This window comes from Physeter macrocephalus, chromosome 8 (assembly GCF_002837175.3).
Source record: "Physeter macrocephalus isolate SW-GA chromosome 8, ASM283717v5, whole genome shotgun sequence".
Lineage (NCBI taxonomy): Eukaryota > Metazoa > Chordata > Mammalia > Artiodactyla > Physeteridae > Physeter > Physeter macrocephalus.
In genome coordinates, this window is record NC_041221.1 from 95,513,248 (window position 1) to 95,535,209 (window position 21,962).

General features: G+C 39.3%; 1 protein-coding gene across 10 annotated transcripts in view; it reads left to right on the forward strand.

Annotated features, from left to right (window-relative positions):
* LOC114486744 (tigger transposable element-derived protein 1-like) overlaps positions 1-21,962 on the forward strand; it is a 570,985-nt gene that overhangs the window by 268,264 nt on the left and 280,759 nt on the right. Inside the window, exon 6 of one of the 10 annotated variants that reach the window (XR_008618086.1) lies at positions 17,655-19,139. The exons of 8 other annotated variants lie outside the window; for them this stretch is intronic. Coding sequence is in view for 1 of the 2 variants with exons in the window: in XM_055086690.1 (XP_054942665.1) it covers positions 9,772-9,831 (60 nt within the window). In the remaining variant the exon portion in view is untranslated. Of the gene's footprint in view, positions 1-9,771; positions 9,832-17,654; positions 19,140-21,962 lie in introns of those variants that run through there. One more of the 10 variants, XM_055086690.1, reaches the window with a different exon arrangement.

Genomic DNA, 21,962 nt, shown 5'->3' on the forward strand with positions numbered 1-21,962 from the left:
GGTGCGTGGGCTTCTCATTGTGGTGGCTTCTCTTGTTGTGGAGCACGGGCTCTAGGCGTGTGGGCTTCAGCAGTTGCAGCACGTGGGCTCAGTAGTTGCAGCACGCGGGCCCTAGAGCATGAGGGCTTCAGTAGTTGCAGCGGTGTGGGCTCAGTAGTTGTGGCTCGCGGGCTCGCAGGCTCTAGAGCGCAGGCTCAGTAGTTGTGGTGCACAGGCTCAGTTGCTCCGTGGCATGTGGGATCTTCCTGGACCAGGGATTGAAACTGTGTCCCCTGCATTGGCAGGCAGATTCTTAACCACTGTGCCACCAGGGAAGTCCCAGTCACTTCATTTTTGAAAGTCAGTATGGGTGATTAAAATATGTATACATAACATCCTGGTTATTTTCCTGTTACTATTTGATCTTATGAGTCTAAATGTTCTGCAGTATTCCCCCACAGAAACCAGTACCAGGTAGTGCTAGCACAGGCGTGGGGCACCAGGAATGCACTACTTGTTGGGTGTTTAATTGATAACAAGGCAGATTATGACTTCTTTCTCATGCTTCTTTCCTGGCCCAGTTAGCTGTGGCCAAGCTAGTAACATGAAATGGCCCAAACCACAGACAAAGTACAAATCTGCATGATGCCATCTTTTTTTCCCTTGTGCATTCTCAGGACAGGCAGCCCAGATGGCACTTGACTGATCGTAGGGCAGGAAAAGAATATGGCAGCAGCATCCACAGCACTGCCATAAGGAACACTTCTGTAGCAGTTGTGTGGATCTTTGCTGCCTGTGAGCTATTCATCCCTGTGCTTCAGTGCAGGCCTTGATGAAGAAGAGAAGTCCAGGGCAATAGAAAAATTAATTTGTTCTCTTATCTGAGTTTAGAAGGATTCTGGACTCATGGCTTCCTAGGCTTCAAGTTCAATAATGCAGTGTAGAGGGAGCCCTACACTGTTGGGTTCTGATTAAATATGTTGTAAATTGTATGCAGGAACATCAACAGGTTACATATCTATTTGGGTTAAAAAAAAGGAAAGATTTCCATCCAGGAAGTTTAGATATATCAATTTGAGTATACTTCACAGTTAAAGAAAGTTGGGATATCTTGGGATAGAAAGGATACAAGGCAAAATTACTGAATTTACTTTTGACATTGACACCAGTTGCTAAAAAAATTGTTTTGGATTACTTTTCATTCATAGCCAGACAGAGACAGTGAATGGGGAAAGATACTCTTCCTGAGCCTTCTCCTCAGAACCCCATCACTCATCCTTCTTTTGATTAACATTATGCAAAGCAACAATCTCATGCATTGTTCTTTATGGGTTCATTAGGTAAATGCTGACCCCAGAACTAAGTGTTAGCACTGCTTTTCCTTTGGTCAGCTCTTTGTGCATGTGTTCTTCACAGTTTTCTGAGAGCTTACTCACCATGTGGCAGGCACTGTGCAAGGCACCTGGGGAAATAAAACAGTGCACAAGGCACACTCCCTGCCATCACTGACAGGGACAAAAGTAAACATAATACAAAACATGGAATGTGTGTGGTACACTCCATACATGGTGGTGTAAAGGAAGTTGTAACAGCTCTGTAGAATATGATTATGACTAGGAAGATTCTGGCCACTGTTGGATTGGTGTGGACCAGTTTGTGAATATGCTGCATAAGGACCCCAGGCAACAAAATGGCAACCTCATTTTGTATAAACATGGAACTCATGTTATTGTATTCTTTCAGAACTGCACTTTGCAACTTCCGTGCACTCTTGAAACAACAGGCTGTGACGCCATAGCTTTTGTTCCTTTTGGACAAGTTCACCTTCTGGGAACATAAATGGGTACTTGGTATATTGTAGGTTATCACCAGCCTCCAGCATGGTCTACAGTCTTGTCTGGTGCTCAGTGTTTCAGGAGCAGGTCTAAGATATGCCTTTCTTTAAGGCAAATTGTTCTCTGATTTATGATAATAAATATTTTAATATTTTAATGAAGGAGCTTTCTAACTTTTATTACATATTACCTCTTTTAAAAGATCATATTCACTTACCATAAATCGTTGATTTTAAAGCACATATTTTTTCGTATTTTAACATTTTTGAAATCAGGATGTGTTTCACAGTCAGTGGCCTGCCATCATTTAGTTGCCAGTATTCCTCCTTATTCTTTAAAAAAATCTTAAAGACACATGATTCAACTAGGGGAGCATTGGAGGCCCTCCACCCCTGCCCACGTTTCTGGTACCTGACACACTAAAGGAATTCAGGGATTCATGCCCCTTGGGTCCTACAATTGTGAGAAAACCAGGGCACCTTATCTTACATCCTGACATATTATTGTGTCCTCTCCTTTGTGAGAGAGGGAACAATGTTATAGATAGATATGGGATAAATTTGGTTCATGAATTTATACTGTTTCATAATGACTTCATCTAACATTCAGGGAATGCTACAAAGTATATATTCTTCCACTGTGCACTACACCCATGGACATATTTGAAGAACATAACAGGTGTGAAAGATACTCCTATATAATAAGCTAAATGACTATGAGAGGTGTAATAATACAGTATATGAATAATACCAAATGACAGGGTCAGTTACTCATTATAAATCCTGAGCTGGAAGATGTTACTTTGGGTTGGGAAAAGTTAATGGAAGGTATGAGAAGTAAACTGGCTTTTGAAAACAATAAAAGATTTGGATAAGAAGAAATGGAGGTGAGGGAAAATATGTTCTCTTCCCTAAAATTTTTTAAACATCTATCTCCATTAGAGGAATTCAAAGTGAATGTGTATTTTTAGGCTCTTTTTTTTTTTCAACATCTTTATTGGAATATAATTGCTTTACAATGGTGTGTTAGTTTCTGCTGTATAACAAAGTGAATCAGCTATCATATACATATATCCCCATATCTCCTCCCTCTTGCGTCTCCCTCCCACCCTCCCTATCCCTGAACATGCACTTGAAAATACAGCATATATTTATGACATTGGCTGTTTTACTAAAAACCAATTAGAATATATCTGCTTTTCTGGGAATTCTGAATATTTTTCACTAACTTGGGGTGGCAAAGGAAGACAACAAAGCACTGACTCATCTTTGAGAGAGTGCAGAAAGGATTAGATGGGCAGACTTAACTCCAGAGAGGTTTCAAGGGCACTGGCTATCTTAGACCTGAGTGTGAAGTGAGTATAACCCATAACTCACAGAGAACTCTTGAAATGGGTAAAATGACTAAGCCATTTTCATCTGAAACAAGCTGGACTAGGCCACACTTGGATTATTTAGCAGGAAATTATGAGGTCTTCTAAATAAACAAGCCACAGTTTGGCAAAATACTCTCAGCTTCCCTTGCGGTTATGCCACTTACCTTTCCAGTCATCACAGTGAGCCCCTTCTTCCTGAGTTCGGACTATGAAATGCTGTGCTACCTGCAGGACTTAGCTGAGACCTCATTTTTATTCTTAAATGGGCCAGATTTCCCCTTTCCCTTTTCTTTTTTTTTTAAAAAAATCAGTTTACTGTTTTTATATTTATTTATTTATTTATTTATTTATTTATTGCTGCTTTGGGTCTTCGTTGCTGCGCACGGGCTTTTCTCTAGTTGCGGCAAGCAGGGGCTACTCTTCGTTGTGGTGTGCAGGCTTCTTGTTGTGGTGGCTTCTCTTGTTGCGGAGCACAGGCTCTAGGCGCACGGGCTTCAGTAGCTGCAGCACGCAGGCTCAGTAGTTGTGGCTTGTGGGCTCTAGAGCGCAGGCTCAGTAGTTGTGGCGCACGGGCTTAGCTGCTCCGCAGCATGTGGGATCTTCCCGGACCAGGGTTTGAACCCTTGTCCCCTGCATTGGCAGGTGGATTCTTAACCACTGCGCCCCTAGGGAAGTCCCACCTTTCCCTTTTCAGTTATTTCCTTCCTTGCTTCTTCTAACACTTTAAAGCTCAGTTTGAGTGCTCCAAAACAGTTTATCAATAAAGTTTGAGGTTATGTCTTTATATTTGCAGTGTAAATCTAAACTTTAAAAACAAGTGATGGGCTTCCCTGGTGGCGCAGTGGTTGCGCGTCCGCCTGCCGATGCAGGGGAACCGGGTTCGCGCCCCGGTCTGGGAGGATCCCACATGCCGCGGAGCGGCTGGGCCCGTGAGCCATGGCCGCTGAGCCTGCGCGTCCGGAGCCTGTGCTCCGCAACGGGAGAGGCCGCAGCGGAGGGAGGCCCGCATACCACAAAAAAAAAAAAAAAACAAGTGATGAAGACCCACTCTGCTATCATGAACACCAGATCATGTTGCTTATTTAACATTTTTCTTTCTATTTTCTGCTTATCTTTGGTTCTAATAATTAAAAGCCCTATGCAACACATTTAAAAATTCTTCCATTTTAACAATTTTTCTCCCAGACTTGGGGCATCGGATTCCCCTGCTATACATCTGTTCCATTCTTTCTATCTGCTGGAGGAGCGGTTATCCACCATGTTGCACCCTAGATACTTTTGTAAAATACTGCTGCCCAGGCTCTATCCAGAGAGATTTTAATTTATTGGTCTGAAGTAGGGTTCAGAATCAGAATATTTTTAAATTGAGATATAGTTGATATATAACATTATGTTAGTTTCAGATGTGTAACATAATGGTTTGATATTTGTATATATTGTGAAATGTTCACCACAGTAAGTCTAGTTAGCATCCACCATCACACATAGTTACATATTTTTTTGTGTATGATGAGACCTTTTAAGAGTTACTCTTAGCAACTTTTAAATATACAATATATTATTATTAACTGTAGTCACCATGCTGTGCATTATAGCTCCATGACTTATTTATTTTACAACTGGAAGTTTGTATCTTTTGACCACCTTACCCTTTTTGCCCAACCTTCACCCTCTGCCTCTGTCAACTACCAATCTACTCTCCCTATCTATAAGGTTTTTGGGTTTTTGTTATTGTTTCTTTTGTTTGTTTGTTTTTCTTAACTCCTCAGGCAATTGTAGAGCCAGGTTTGAGAAACATTGTATTAGTGTTGAAACCTGGTCAAAACCAATGAAAATCTCTAAATCAGAGGGCAAGTCCTGTCCAGCTTAGTGAATCACAAGGCAGAATATCTCTGGCAGCTACTGGAACAAAGAATTGCTGTGGATATCCAGAACATTCTTGGGCGCCAATGCTGAATTATCCCTAGATTAAGGATTTTGACTTCTTTGTCTGTTTCTTCCCTCTAGCTTCAGAGTGGCACATCCAGTCACCCTGGCAGCTAGTGCATACAGTACCTTAATGAAGCTAGATGGTGTCTTCATTGTTTCAGGTACTTTGCTGTTTTCTGGGAAATTGTTGGAATAAATATACAAATTTATGATAACCTTGTAAATGGTTCCCCATGGAGTTGTGCAGTGCACAGCCTGCACAACCATACCCTGTGACCCATCATGTTCTTGTTTTTCCTGTTTAAACAAGTCATGACCTGAACTAGTGACCTGGGGACTATAGGCCCCAGATGACAATCGTTGGCAGGCTGGTGTAGGCACAGCAACTAAGATAAAAGGCAACTTTAAAGTCTGAGATGATGGGTTAAGATATTCTCAGAAGGCTCCCCGCCTCATGGCTCTGTCATGTTGCTTAATTTAGCCCAGGTTGCTAGGGAAATGAATTCAAAATTGACCAAGGCGGTGTCTAGAAGTACTGCGTGAATAATAAATTAAATTCATGGCAAGTATACCCTTTGCTTGACAACCTTGGATGGATTTATTTGCTTACGCAGAGCTAAAGACTAATATAACCTGCCCAGTCTTGACAGAATCGCTAAGTTGCGCTTATTTTCAGATTCCTCAGCATCTTCTTTTTTTACTTTTATCTTTTTTTTTTAGCATGCTGATACTTTTAGTTTAATTTAATTTATTTTTTATTCAATTTATTTAAACTGAAAAGCTAAAACAAAACAAAAACTGTTCACCCATTTCTCCCACTCCCCACAGCCCTGCCTCTGGCAACTACCAAATCTGGTCTCTGTATCTATTAGCATGGTTATTTATTTATTTTTTAGATTCCACATATAAGAGAGATCATGTGGTATTTTTCTTTCTATAACATCTTTTTTTTCCCTTCTGCCTGGAAGTGAACACCTAGAAAAGGCAGCTATGTTACACATGGAATATTCTGATAGAAGGATTTAGCCCTGCACCTCATTGCCTGGCCAGTGGGTTCCATGGATGGTTCCTGTCTTCATTGCAGTTGCACTTAAGCAGGCCTGATGGTGTAGTTGTGCTGTCTACAGGAACTTTCTGCAATGATGGAATGGTCTATAATCTGTGCTACCCAATAAGATATGTTCGTGTATATGTATGTATGTGTGTGTGTATCTAACACACACATACACTAACTGTATGTGGCTATGTATAGAGCACTTGAAGTGTGGCTAGGGAAACTGAGGGATTGAACTTCTAATTTTAAATACTTTTAATTAATTTCATTTAAAATTTAAATAGCTACAGGTGGCTGGTGGCTAGTGCCTACCATACTGGACAGTGCAGGTCTGAGAGAGAGGTCTTATCTAGAGTGGGAGAAAACTCATATTTGTTGTGCACCTTCCCATCTTCAGGGACTTTTTTTTAAATGATTTTATTTAATCTCATGAAACCTCGCAGGGTAGATATTATTCTCTCCATCTTATAGTATGAAAATAACGGAAGCTCAGAGAATCAATCGCCCATATTATATGACTGATAAGTGATCAAATCAGCATTCAAACCTTGGTCACTTTGCTTCTAAAGCCTGTGCTTGAAGTTTTCTTGGGGAGGTGGTCTTCACTGTGAAGAGTTAGAAATGAAATTTAGAATGAAAGCATTAACGATAACCACCAAAACACTGCCATCAAACGTCACCGAATGATAAGAAGAGAATTGCCCAGAGAGGAGAAGGGTGTGCTGGTGCTGGGCAGAAGCAACGCCTAGTGGACCGGGGTGGGGGGGGTGTTGGGGGGGTTGGCGGGAAGAGGAGGGGCCAAAGCCACTGTGCTGGTGACAACAGGTTTCCCTCAGTGTGGCCTCCTCAGCGTGTCATATGCAGAGTCATGTGCTCTGTCCTTACTATTTCCTTTCTCCGTCAGATTAAAATTGGGCTTTAGTACTCTAAATAGAACCATCCGAAGCTCGCTTATTAGTCGCTGCTGAGGACTGAGTACAGGTACTTCTGGGAGTTGCCAGCTTCTTCTCCTCACAGCCCAAACCCCGCCAAGGGCAGGACCTCTGTTGAATGGCTTCTCACCTCACCTTCCACGTCCTCTCTTCCTTTATTTCTTAAGATGCTCAGAGTCTGTATTTATTGTCCTGTGTTCTGCTTTATTCATGGCTGTTCCCCACATCTAGTGAATATGCATTCATCCTTGAGGCCGTGGTTCTCAGCCCTGGCTACATCAGGATTAACTGTTGCACTTTAAAAAATCCAGCTGCCAGATATCTGCCCAAACCCACCGAGTCTGAATTTCTGGGAGTGGGGTCCCACGTTTTACCAGTTTTCCAAGTGACTTCGGTGTGTAGGAAGGGCTGAGAAGCACAGTCCTTGCTGATGAGCCATCTGTGTGCCTTCCAGAGTTCTATTGTTCCCAGATATTTTGAACCCAGGGCACTAGGTAGATGAGGGTTGTGGGTGGAAAAGGGTGAGTGTTGCAGGTGATAAGAAACAGGCAGTTTGAAAATGACTCAGAGAACCTGAAGGTGAGGAAGATACAAGAGAAGTGGCAGGAGCCCCTCAGGGGGCTTTTTTCACAAGCCATTATGGATAATGGGTGGAGAACAGGAATCCCTGATGGAAGAGAGAGCATCAGGGTGAACTATCAATAGTGACATTTCTTCCATTTGATGTCATTTGTTGAGAACCTTTTGTACCAGCCCCTGCTGTAGCGGCACAAAGATAGATAAGAAGGGTGTCTCCCATGGAAAAAGTTGCAGGGTCTGGAATCAACAAAAAGAAGAGAAAAATTAGGGAAAAAACCTCATCTGACCAAGTAGGAGTAACCCGCTTTTAACTGTTTGTGTATGTTTGCCATTTATTACCCAGCACAATTAGCTCTCAGACACATCATTAAATGTGTGTCAGGTTCTCTTTGTAAGTTGTATTCAGCTGCAGCAGTATCCTCTATTTATATCTTCTTAGCCTTCATGTGGCCTGTTTGTGCACAGTTTAAACAAATTGAAAAGAACCTGAGTGCCATGTCCACCTGCAACTTCTCCTAAAAGGATTATGTGTGAAGTAAATGTCTCTAATAGTTTTTGGAAATGCATTATATAAGTCCACTCATCTTCTTTTACACCCCTTTGCCAACCCATTCCCTCTACCACATCACAACTAACAAGTTTCCATTTCTAACCATAGCCTAAATCAAAGTATTTTCTGTGCTTTGATGGGGCCATAAATGGGAGAATTAAAGGAAAACTTCCCTGTTGGTCTCAAGGTTCTGTGTTTGGGGGAAGAGGACATTGTGCTCCCTGGAGGCTACATCCAGTATGTCTCCATGGCTTTGTGCCTGCTTGCCACGTGCTTCAGCATCAGCATTCACTTGAAAAACTATCTTCATTTTATTGTGAGTGTAGTGCTCAGGGTGGGGACCTCACGCAGAAGGGGAGAGCTTGAGGACGACAAGCATTCCTATCATCCGGGCACTTGACTTCCTCTTTGTACCCTCATAGATAACATAAACAAGGCATCACTTAGTTTCATCTGTCTTTGTATTTTATATAAATGGAATCATACAATGTGTACACTTTTGTGTCTGGCTTCTTTCATTTAACACTATGCTTGTGAGATTCATTCTTCTTGTTGTGTGTAGTTGTAGATCGTTTACCTTCACAGCGATAGAGTTTTCCACTGTGTGAATATTTATCCAATCAAATCCATTTATCCATTCAATTGTTGATGGATATTTGGGATAGTTTTCAGTTTGAGGTTGTTACAATTGCTGCTATGAACGATCTGGTACAAGTAATCCAGTGAATGTATATACAAATTTCTGTTGGGAATATACCTAAAATTGGAGTTGTCAGGTGATAGGGAATGTGTGCATTCAGTTTAAATAGATACTGCCAAACAGATTTCCAAAGTAGTTGTATTAATTCTCCTGTCCACCAGCAGTGTATGAGAGCCCTGGTACCTCCACTTGGCCTTTTCTATTTTTTCATTTCAGGCATCCTTGTGTGTGTGTGTGTGTAGGATCACACTGTGATTTTAATTTGCGATTTCTTGGTGACTATTGAAGTTGAGCATCTGTCGTGTTTATTGGCCATCTATAAGTAATTTCTGCTGCTTGTTTTATTATGGTTATTTTAATAACTTATAGACAAATTTCTTATCCTACTTTTTCACTAGGAGTTTTCATAACTTCTTTTTTTACTGCTAAAATGTCATGGAGAAATCAAATTCCCTTTTCTTAGTCTAATACAGTCATTTTGTTAAATTGTTCAGTTACCTGGTCATAAAAGGAACAGCTGTTGTCTCTCAAAGCAAAGAGGAGGATTTCACTGAAATCAAATGATTTAATGTATAATAATTGTGAACAGATTGAAGGAAAATGATGCAGTCATTTTGGAATGTATGACTGATATATCTTTAGATATTTTGTATCAGTTATATCTTCCTCAAAAGACGGTTAGCCTTAGTGCCGAAAGAACAAGTTAGAGAAGACCTTATTCTGATGGAGTTTGTTTTCTGAATGAGAATACTGTTCTAGTTGATATGCCATGGATAAAATTTGATTTAAATCAAATGAGCTATTGTTTAAGAGTCCTTTTCTGTTATTGGAATTCAAGGCTGCCAAGCTATTCTGTGAAGTGCAGTGATGGAACTTCAGAGAAGGCATCCACAGTTAGGTGAGTTGGATAAACTCATTAAACTAACAGATTCGAGCATTTGGGGCTTTGCTCAAGACCACATGGGCAGTGTGACAACCAAGAATAGAAAAGCTGGAGAAAAGCAGGAGTCACAGAAATATAATAAGCAATATTATCTGGCCCTATCTTCATTTTTCTCTTCTAAGCAAATACACAGGGGATTTATTGCCTGTCAGTGAGTGACAACAGTATATAAAAAGGACTGGTTCTCCTTGTTGGAGAAAAAGATTTTAGTTGGTCATATATTGCTGACTGAACCATTTTATCCTTTGAAGCATCAACAGAATTTAAACTGATCCTAAATCTTTCCAAACTGCTTGTTGAGATATTTTTCTACACAGAGAATATTCTTAAGAAAATGTTTAAATCAAGGACAGTTTTCTCCTAACTTTATAATTTCTTTGACCTCTACTCCATGGGTCAAGAGCACCCACAGTGCAGATCTCTCTCTTCACCTGTCAGTTCTTGCTCACGTGTGTTCTGGGTCGGCCTTAGCAGTAAATGGGTCAGTGCTGTACTGAGAGGGCCCTGAGGCTTGACCATCTGTCCTTGTGTCTGTCTTTCTATAACTGCTGTATTCCTTTGAGTTTTGAAGTCTTCGGGGTTTCGGAATGAACTTTTAAATCTACATGTAAACCTGGTAGAGGACCCACTTGAAATTTTTCTCATTTGACATCTTAGCAAGGATTTGCTAAAATAGATCCTGCAGAGGAAAGAGGGGGAGATGGCAGGGAAGTTATGAGAGAAGAAATGAGTTCGAGACCCAATTTTACAGTCCAGTCTTGATTCTGTCCAAAAAATTTACCCAAAGTAACACTCCTAAAAGTTATACATACATTTACTTCTTATCCCAGGAGCATCACAAATTTGAGGGTACAATGTATTTTGGAACAGACATCAAGAAATGTGATCAAATACATTTTCTGCCATTATTAAATTTGCCCTGAGGTCAAACAGAGATTTTTTTTTATATGTCTCCATTTTCAGCCATTTCCTCCTAGAGATGATGGGTGTGACAGCAGAGAGGAAGGGAGACAATTAATTATTTCTCTTTGTTACTGGTCTTTGCCTCTAAAATTTCTTCTGGCCCATCAAACTAGCACATTCCCCCTGCCTCTAAACAGCTCATGCTTAAAAAATATTTTGAGAGAATTCTTCCACTTTTTTCCATTCTGTCATGAAAATCCCTGGTTATATGTTCTAGAGAAACTTGATACAAGTAATAAACAGGAAAAAAATAGTCCACTGCAAAGACCACCTTATAGAGCTCTCCTTGAGCTCCAGATTGGCTCTCTGACACCCCCTTTTCTCCTTCCTTTTGGAAATGCCTGAATTGTACGTTCATGAGTGGTAAACTCTTTGTGCTTCAAGGAGGGAGAGATGAAGATCTGCCTGACTTTGCTGATGTTAGTCAAATTAACTCTTTGGGATGGTAGCAGATGTTACTGCCTGGAAGATACATTGACCTTTGATTTGAAAAAAATCAGGGCTGTCAAGGTTCAGATAATTGTGTCTTAGATAATTCACAGCTCATCTGGGGCCCTTGGCTCTTTTATTGACAGTAAGCCATATTTTAACCCATCCTCAGATATACAAAGTCTATTCATCGACTCAATGAGTCACTAATTTCCTTTAAATTTTCATTAAAAGCAGAGACATTACTAAAGAACTTGTATTAGTCACACTTTGATCCAGCTTCAGTTAGACTTTTGAGGCAAGAATGGGCAACGAAACAAATGATGTCAAAAAAGAGAGGCTAGTACATCTATTGGATACTCCACTCTTCATGTCCAGCAAATATGGAAAAATGTGAAGGACCTGTTGGAATGGCATCTGGTCGGCCAGTGTGACAGCTGCAGAGGGAATGGATATTATATTATTGAAGACAGTTTGTGTAAGCTCTCATGTTTGCCCTGTCTCATCCTCCTTTCCCTGTCCTCACTTCTACTATGACATTCTTTGCTTTCATTCCTTCCAGGGAAACAGTACATCTGCTTAAGACATAGAGTTTCTTTTGAAGGACACAAGTAATTCAAAAGCTATTCGTGTTCAGATGTTACTTACCTATTTTAAATAGCCCAGCCATGATGAAATACTAGCACAGCAGAATCTAAAATAGTTTGGCCCAGCTTATTAAGTTGTTATGATGCACATTACAGGCTCATTTGCGGTAATTAATTAGTAGAGAGAGGATAAAGCCTCAGCCTTGATTGTTTCTATCTAACAAATGTTTTGGAGGAGAGTTCATTTATTATTAAGAAGAGCACAACTGAAAAGAGTACATATGCAAAAAGCTCCTTTTGTTCTCCCTTCACTTTACATTCTTTTCCAATACTATTATTTAAAATAAAATTTTTAATGCTCTAAATAGAAACATGCACTGTGTTCCTTTGCCAGTAGTCTTTTTGACTAAACTGACATTTCCTAAGTCACCATGTTTGCATGCAATGTTTTCTTCTCCTAGTGGTTCCTGGCACATCTTTGTGCTTTTAACTCTTTCAAATCCTTAGAGTATTTAGGGGATAGAGTTGGAGAAATGATGTGACACAATTTTCTCCCTCTCCTTGTCAAGCCTCCAGAGTAGGATGAGATGACTAAGTATAGTTTTGTAGAGTCAAAATAGCAATATAAAACCCATACTAAAGATATACAGAATGTTGATATTGGTTTCCCAAACTAGCATCACTATTTTTTATGAATATCCATTTTTTACACATCAACATGCAAACAGTAATAATTCTTCAATTATTTAGCTCTTAATAGTTTTCAAAGTAGCCATATTTTATATATATATAAAATTTTATTTTGTCATCTTCCAAACACTGAAGCAGGCTGGGAAAAAAGCTATAACCTTCCATTTACAAATAAGGGAACTGAGATGAAAAGATGCTAAGGCAGCAGTCCCCAAACTTTTTGGCATCAGGGAACCAGGGACCGGTTTCGTGGAAGACAGGTTTTCCACAGACTGGGCAAGGGGGATGGTTCAGGCAGTGATGCGAGCAAGCGATGGGGCACAGCAGATGAAGCTTCACTCGCTTGCCCACCGATCACCTCTTGCTGTGAGGCCCTGTTCCTAACAGGCCGAGGTCCCAGGACGAGGGGTTGGGGACCCCTGTGCTAAGGGATTTGGCTGAAAGCATACAACTGCCTTTAGAGGAAATCAGAGACAGGCCTGGCCTTCTGATGCTCAGCTGGTGCATATTCCTCTGTATAAATGTCGCTAAAATTTTAAACATACAGAAAATAAATATTTCAGATACCCACGAATCCACCTCCCTAGATTTAACAAACAGTAGCCTTCTGTTTATTTGCTTCAGGTCATTTTTGTTGGGGCCTTTGTAATCAAGCATTGCCAATGCATCTAACACTATCCTTTCCCCATCTCTTTTTCATCCCCCCTGCCCTCCCTTGAGAGTTACCATTATCCTGAATTTGTTGGGAAGCATTCTCATGAAAGTTTTGAGACTTTTACTCTATATGTACTTGTATGTGAACATGTATAATATTGCTATGTTTTAAATTTTCACATATGTGGAATCATATGTACCATTTTGCAACTTCAATTTGGTCCTGTCTCTTCAGTAATGTTTCTAAAGTTTATCCATGTAGATCTAGTTCATTCATTTCAACAACTGCATATTATTCCACTGTATGAATAAGCCACTGTCTATTCATCTATTCCTTATTTATGGACATTTAGGTTATTTTCCATTTTTCCCTATTTCAAACAGTGCAGGAAAGAACATCTTTGTGCAGTTCTCCTTGGCCACAGGTGCAGTAATTTCTCTGGGGCTGAAGGATATACCTGGGCATTTAATTAAAATGCTATGTACATTTTCAGCTTTTCTAGGTATTATCATATTGTTTTCCAGAGTGGTTGTATCAATTTGTTCTCTCACAACGAATATGTAACATCTTTTTTCACAATCTCTCCAACAATTGGTGTTACCAGTTTTTATGTTATGCCTCCCCCCACCCCATACTATTGGTGTATAATGATTTCTCCTTGTTTTTATTTAATTCTGATAAGTTTGCTTACCTTTTCTGATATTTATTGATCATTGAGATATCTTCTATAATTAACTGATTATATTATTTTCTTCTTTTGTTTTTTCTGTTAAACTTTTTTGCATTTTTCTTATTATTTATAGGAATTCCATATATATTCTGGATACTTTAGCAATTATATACTTTGCAAATATCTTCTCCCAATATGTCTCTTGTCTCAACTTTGCTTATGGTGACTTTTATTACTATAGAAGATTTTGATTGTAATGTGCAATATGATTTATCAGTATTTTCCCTTACATTTTGTAGTATTCTGACTTTTAAGAAATCTGATATCATAAAGATACTCACCTATATTATTTTTCTAAACGATTAAAGCTTCGCATTTCACACACAGGTCTTACATTCATTTTGAACTTATTTTTGTGGATGGTGAGTGATAGAGAGATCTACTTTTTTTTAAATATAAATTTATTTATTTTTGGCTGTGTTGGGTCTTCGTTGCTGCTCGCTGGCTTTCTCTAGTTGCAGCGAGCAGGGGCTACTCTACATTGTGGTGCGCGGGCTTCTCATTGTGGTGGCTTCTCTTGTTGCGGAGCACGGGCTCTAGGCACATGGACTTCAGTAGTTGTGGTGTGCAGACTCAGTAGTTGTGGCTCACAGACTCTAGAGCGCAGGCTCAGCAGTTGTGGCACATGGGCTTAGCTGCTTCACGGCATTTGGGATCTTTCCAGACCAGGGATCGAACCCATGTCCCCTGCACTGGCAGGCAGATTCTTAACCACTGCACCACCAGAGAAGTCCTAGAGAGATCTACTTTTATCTCTTCCTTGTGGATAACCAGTTGTCCCAATGCCTTTTACAGAATATTCCATATTTAAGCTTTTGATTTTTAAGAATTTAGTTTTTATTTTCTATCAAATTTGTATATGTACAAAATATAGATATTCAAGAATTCTATAGTCTTTTTTAAAAATGAAAAATGGAAGTGCTCTGCTATTACACCTCTTACCATTTCCCCCACCCCAGATACAAACATTATTTTACTCTTTTAATCTTTATAAACGTAAAAAAAACCTTTTTTCCCTTAATAATATGCTTGTGTTACCAATACTTAATTTTTCATTTGGGGGCATTATTCTTTAACTTTAAATTTTGGAGGATGAGGGTTCTTTCCTATTTCTACTCTTCTAAAATAGTATTATTGTATTATTTCAGATTTAAATTATTTTAATATGTAAACTCTATTTACAAATGAATTGTGTACTACAAGAATTACTTTTCCTTTCCTGCATATTTTTGGTATGTTTTTCCTGGATTTAGTGTCTTATTTTATTCTTATTTTTTCCTATGTTCTTATAATTATACTCAACCTTTCTCTAATTTATATAAATCTCCTCTCATGCTTAAATACTTCCATTTTCTGACATCATCTTAAATTTTTTATTGAGATACAATTCACAAGTTACATTATATTAATTTCAGATGTATAATGTACTGATTTTGATATTTGTACATATTACTAAATGGTCACCATGATAAGTCTAGTTAACATCCATTGCCACACATAGCTAAAATTTTTTTCTTGTGTGGTGATGGAATATTTATTAAACCAAAATTGCAATAATCTATTTTTGGAGAATAGAAACAGGAAAGAACCCTCATCTTCCAAAGTTTGAAGTTAAAGAATAATGCCCCAAGGTAAAAAAATTAAGAACTGGTAACACAAGCATATTATTAAGAGATAAAAGGTTTGTTTGTTTGTTTGTTTTTTAAAGTTTATGAAGAGTGAAAAAGTATTTGGAAGAACCTGATGTGTGTTTGGTGTCTTCTTCCTGCCTGGGAGAGGTGGGCAGGAGGCACTCAGAAGGCCGTAATGAGGAGAAAAGTCAGTAAGTGGGAGGGCTGACAGTTTGGATAACCAAGGATACATGAGTTTTCTGTGAGCCAAGTGAAGGTAGCCAGACTTGCACTGTTTTCAAGTAAACTCCCCCAGGAGCTTCCTCCTAGGCAAGGAGACCCCAGAGGTAAGAGAGTGTGGGTGTACTTTTGGGGTCAAGACCTGGGAGAGTACATAAGAGATCAATTGGAAAGTGCATTGTTGCAATGTGGAGGTTCTAAGGTAGGCGGCTATCTCTCAAAGGGCTCTCAAATTTACTTTTGAGTTCCCGCCACCCAGAGGACACCTTACAGCCACATTTCAACAGCACCATGGAGGGTCCAATGGAGTTGTTCTCAGTCATAACAAGTTTACCATACAAAGAAGCACTTTGTAAACACTCCTGAAGGAAGTACTCTAATAAGAAGAAAAGGCTAATTCTAGGATATGCAGCCAAAGATATAAGAAATAAGGATGACTAAATATATGTACTAAAGTTCATTTGTCCAAAAAATTATCAGGGGCCAAAGGGAAAAAAACAAAACAACAAGAAACCTTAACATTCTAGAACTAAAATTCTAGATAATATTAGGATGGAGAAGAGAGAAATAGAGACTAAAGGGATGTAAATGTGTCTTAACATTATAGCCTCAATGTCTACAGAGCGTCATGATTAAGTAATGTTTATTTTTTCTCCACCAGAAGTATAAGGATGTTTCTATATCAGAAAATTTCAGTGAATTATTTGTAGTATTAAAAATAAAAATCATGTATTCACTTCAAGAGATGCAGGAAAATTATTTGATAATAGCAGCCAGTAAGTGGAATGAGTGGAACAGTGGTGAACAGGAAATGTAATAAGAAAATACCCACTTCCCCTTCTCTGTAGGGTGATGACCTTCCTATAGGCAGCTCTTGAGTGGAGGGTGGAGAATCATAACTTTAAATGAAAATAGAGATGTTTTGTTTTGTTCTGTTTTGTCTTAGATTGAGTTTCCTAGAAGCAGAAGCTGAGTGTAGAATTCAGGGGCAAACAACTTTTTGAGGAATTCTCTTCAGAAAAAGCCAGTAAGTTTAAGGATAAGGAAGGTGGAGAAGCAGACCAAGGATGTGATTTAAGGTAAAGTCTAGCCTTGGTCTGATTTATGAGGGAGAGGTCTGCAGCATATCCTGCACGGCAGAACTGTCCCTCCTGGGGCCAGGAGCTCCTTTCAGAGTTCTCTTGACAGAATTCTCTGGGAGCCATTCATAGACACAGCAGCTGAGAGACAGGCCTGCAAGCCCATTAAATGCGATGGAACAGGGTGGGGGGGAACACCTAGCTTCTGCCACACTGATTTATATCTTGGACTGGAAATTCTAGTTTCTGAATTGCGATCATATTTTACAGCTTAAAGTGCTCGTAGGATTTTCTGTATCCTAAGTGTGCTCAGAAAAGGCATGAGATTGTTCATGTTTACATCCAGGGGCAGAGGAAGATGTCTCCTGACTCAAAAGGACGGCAGAATACAGAAAGCAGAAACAAAATGGCTTTTTATGATAATGCCTCATGAGTCCTACATGTTCAATATGCCACGTGTGTATATATACATATATCATGCATATATGCATATGTTTACATATTTTATCACATTTCATAGTATACATACATGTATGTACACATATGTATGAATACACACATACATACATATATATTTCATCTAATATCTCTTATAGCTCATAAAAAAAGAATGTTATATTCTTTCAATGATCTTAAAAAGCAGCCACTGCTAACATCCTTATTGTACAAACATTAAAATCTATATGGCTATTACTGCTATAGCAAAAGTATAGATGATACTCATATTTTCTTGTCAGCGTTCTACTTCTTTGAAATAAGGAAAGTTGAAAGAGGGCATTTCTTTTTCTGCCAAAGATCTGGAAATACTTTGTCCCTGGAGTAGACTTCCAGTCAAATGAGGATCTCCATAGGAATGGAAGAAATCACACTTTCTGCTCCAGGATCCTGTGTTTGCCAGGTCACATTGCTTTACTTTGGATTTCTACCATCTGAGCGAGGATCAGTCCAAGGATCTGAGACCCACCGTGGTGCAGCAGATTGCTGCGCATCGCCAGGGAAATGTGTCCTCTTGCGCCAGGTAAGAATCTGAAGATGAGACGTTTGCATCCCTGGCGCCTCACATTTTGTGCCAAACCAGGACTGCACTGCAAGAAGTCTCCTTGCCAATTTTCCTTTATTAAAAAGATACTCCTGCAAAAAAAAAAAAAAAAAAAAAGATACTCCTTTCCATGCCCAAGAATAACATGGAAAAGGATAACCATTTAACTATGTTTGACCATGGTCCTGAGGAATTCAGCAGGATCTCACAGAGTTCCAAACTCTACATTTTTCAATTCACAAGCAAAGGATGAATGATATATCAACAGCACAATAATAGAAAATGTGTAATTCTTTAGAAGGCTTAACAATGTCACCAGAGTGCCAAGCATCCATGTTATGAAGGTTGTCATACACCATGACTATAAACATAGTGTGCTAGCATTACATTTTGAGCAATAATAGAATATGCTTCTTTGAAAGTTGTGAAAGCTGAGCTGCCATTAAGGATTTGGCATTTCATTTTGCTGTATGGAAAGCCATTTAGCATGTGGTTTGACACCCAGCATTTGGGAGTTCGTCCAAGTTCAGTTGTCCTAGACAGTTAATATCTTCTTCTTGTAGAGTTTAGATAGCCCCACTAGCATTCAGGATTTCCAGACACACACTGCATTATTTTAAAGCACATCTTTTAGTGCCAGACAACGGGCAAATGCTAGTGAAGTTCCAGGTAGAGGCATGTTTATTTGTTTTCTGTGGTTCAGAAACCATTTCCTTTTGCTTGAATAAGACACTCTCTAAAAGCAATTTCCTTTCTCTTTCCATGGCTCCATGAAATGGTAAATTATTAAAATGATCAGGGCTACTGGTATGGTAGTGAATGAGAGGTGATCTTGCATTGGAGGGGGTACTGAGCATAGAGAAAGTTTGAAAAAGGAACATAAATCCCTTCTATGGGACTCAGGTTGAGTTTTTTTGTCAGTAGTTCCTCTGTCCTCCCTTGATCTACACACACACTCCTTGGTTCCACTACTGCATTATAAAAATGATGAATCTCAGGATGAAGTTCTGTCTTTTAGCCCATGTCACTGCTCGGGAGAGGTCATGAATATGAAGAAAACAATGAAGTAGAATTCACAAACAAAACTGAATGAAGTTGCTGAAAAGAAAACTTTGTTTGTAGCTGGATCTCTTTGTACAGAGAGGCCCAGTACATCCATACTGGACGGCTAGTCAGAAAAATCTAGATTATGGCCCCTGCTCTGACACCCATGTAACTTTTGGCAAGACCTGTAACCACACTAAGCCTCAGTTTTCACTTTCATAAAATGGTGAAACTAGTTACCTGCTTTGCCAACTCCAAAGAATTATTGTTAAGTGTCAAGTGAGGTAATGTATGTGAAAATACATCATGAACTGCAAAGTACTTTCCTAATGTAAAATACCAATAGGACAGAATGTATGTTAAAGCTAGAGTTCAGATTGTTTTTCTTTTTTTTTTTTTTTTTTTTTTTTTTTGTGGTACACGGGCCTCTCCCGTTGCGGAGCACAGGCTCCGGACGCGCAGGCTCAGTGGCCATGGCTCATGGGCCCAGCCGCTCCGCGGCATGTGGGATCTTCCCGGACCAGGGCACGAACCCATGTCCCCTGCATCAGCAGGCGGATTCTAAACCACTGCGCCACCAGGGAAGCCCCTCATAGCTTTCTGAACTGCCATCCCTGGAGCAGGGGTATTGTTCATGGTCCAAGACAGAGGTCCTATCATAATATCTATACTCCAAGCAGCAGGATGCAAGAAGGGGAAAAATAATGATGAAGGATACAAAGCAACTGTCTCTTAAGAGAGATTTCTGAAAGCTCTCGCATGACATTTTCACTTATGTACCATGTGTTGACATGGTCATAAGTAGCTCCAAGGGAAGCTGGAAAATGTAGGCTTTATTCTATAAGACCATTTGCCTAGCTGAAACTTTATTATTGTGGAAAAAGGAGAAAAAAAGATATTGGAGAACAAGTAACAGTTTTTGCCACAGGTTTTTAACCGAACACACATTATATTAGCTTTGTAAACTTCATGGAAAGAGAATATCTTCTCAGGTATGTTTGGTAGAAAACTCCTGGAAAGTCTTTGATAGACCCACCTTGAGTCACGTGTTTATTGTTCAACCAATCACTGTCACTGGTGGGCATGCCTGATGAGACCAAGTTATGTGCTCAGCCCTGTGGTGGGAATGGGGGATGGGAGCCATACCAGCCACATAAGACCACATGGAATTGGCTCCTCCAGGATAAAAGCTATGTATGAAGATCATGATAGTTAATTTTACATGTCAACCTGACTGGGATAAGGGATGCCCAGACCACTGCTAAAACATTATTTCTGGTTGTGTTTGTGAGGGTGTCTCCAGAAGAGACTAGCATTTGAATTGGTAGACTGAATAAAGAAGATTGCCCTCACTAATGCAGTGGACATCATCCAATCCATTGAGGGCCTGAATAGAACAAAAAGTAGAGGAAGGGCAAATTTGTCCTTTCTGCTTGAGCTGAGACATCCACCTTTTCCTGCTCTTGGAGAAGCATTGCTGGTTTGTAGGCCTTTGGACTCAGACTGAATTACACCATCAGCATTCCTAGTTCTCCAGTTTGCAGATGGCAGATTGTGGAACTGTTCAGCCTTCATAATCATATGAGCCAATTCCTATAACAAATCTCCTCTTATATATATATATATATGATATATATATATATACATCATGTATATATATATATATCCTATTGGTTCTGTTTCTCTGGAGAATCTTGCCTAGTACAGGGAGGATGTCTAATATCATAGAAAATAGAAAGGGATGCTGGGTGATATGAAGAACAGATGTTCACCATGGCTTCTCTGTCTCTAGTTTCAGCACAAGAATATTTTATTTTATTCTTTGTCAGCTGAGAAGCAAAACTCATTTTCTTCACTGAGTGATAAAAATCTCCCCCACTGTAATTTCTGTACAGAGTAGTCAGAGTAACATTTTACCATATATGTCTAAATACGAAAAAAGCCTGAATATTAAGCTACACTTCTATTTCCCCAAAGAAATACAAATGTTGTATGAAAGTAAACCTTTGGAGTTGTGCAGTGCATAACATGAACAACCTTATGAGGCATCCCTAGGTGTTATCATTGGAAATTTTACCCCAAGTGTCAATCAGCCACTGATGTAATACTAGGAAGAGTTTTTCTTTTTTTTGAATTTTATTTTATTTATTTATTTTTATACAGCAGGTTCTTATTAGTTATCTATTTTATACATATTAGTCTATATATGTCAATCCCAATCTCCCAATTCATCCCACCACCACCAACAACCCCCCCTCCCACCCGCTTGGTGTCCATACATTTGTTCTCTACATCTGTGTCTCTATTTCTGCCTTGCAAACCAGTTCATCTGTACCATTTTTTTAGATTCCACATATATGCATTAATATACGATATTTGTTTTTCTCTTTCTGACTTACTTCGCTCTGTATGACTGTCTCTAGGTCCATCCATGTCTCTACAAATGACCCAATTTCATTCCTTTTTTATGGCGGAGTAATATTGCATTGTACATATGTACCACATCTTCTTTATCCATTCGTCTGTCGATGGGCACTTAGGTTTCTTCCATGACCTGGCTATTGTAAATAGTGCTGCAGTGAACATTGAGGTGCATGTGTCTTTTTGAATTATGGTTTTCTCTAGGTATATGCCCAGTAGAGGGATTGCTGGGTCATATGGTAATTCCGTTTTTAGTTTTTCAGGAACCTCCATACTGTTCTTCATAGTGGCTGTATCAATTTACATTCCCACCAACAGTGCAAGAGGGTTCCCTTTTCTCCACACCCTCTCCAGCATTTGTTGTTTGTAGATTTTCTGATAATGCCCATTCTAACCGGTGTGACGTGATACCTCATTGGACTTCTGATTTGCATTTCTCTATTAATTAGTGATGTTGAGCATCTTTTCGTGTGCCTCTTGGCCATCTGTATGTCTTCTTTGGAGAAATGTCTATTTAAGTCTTCTGCCTAATTTTTTATTGGGTTGTTTGTTTGTTTAATATTGAGCTGCATGAGCTGTTTATATATTTTGGAGATTAA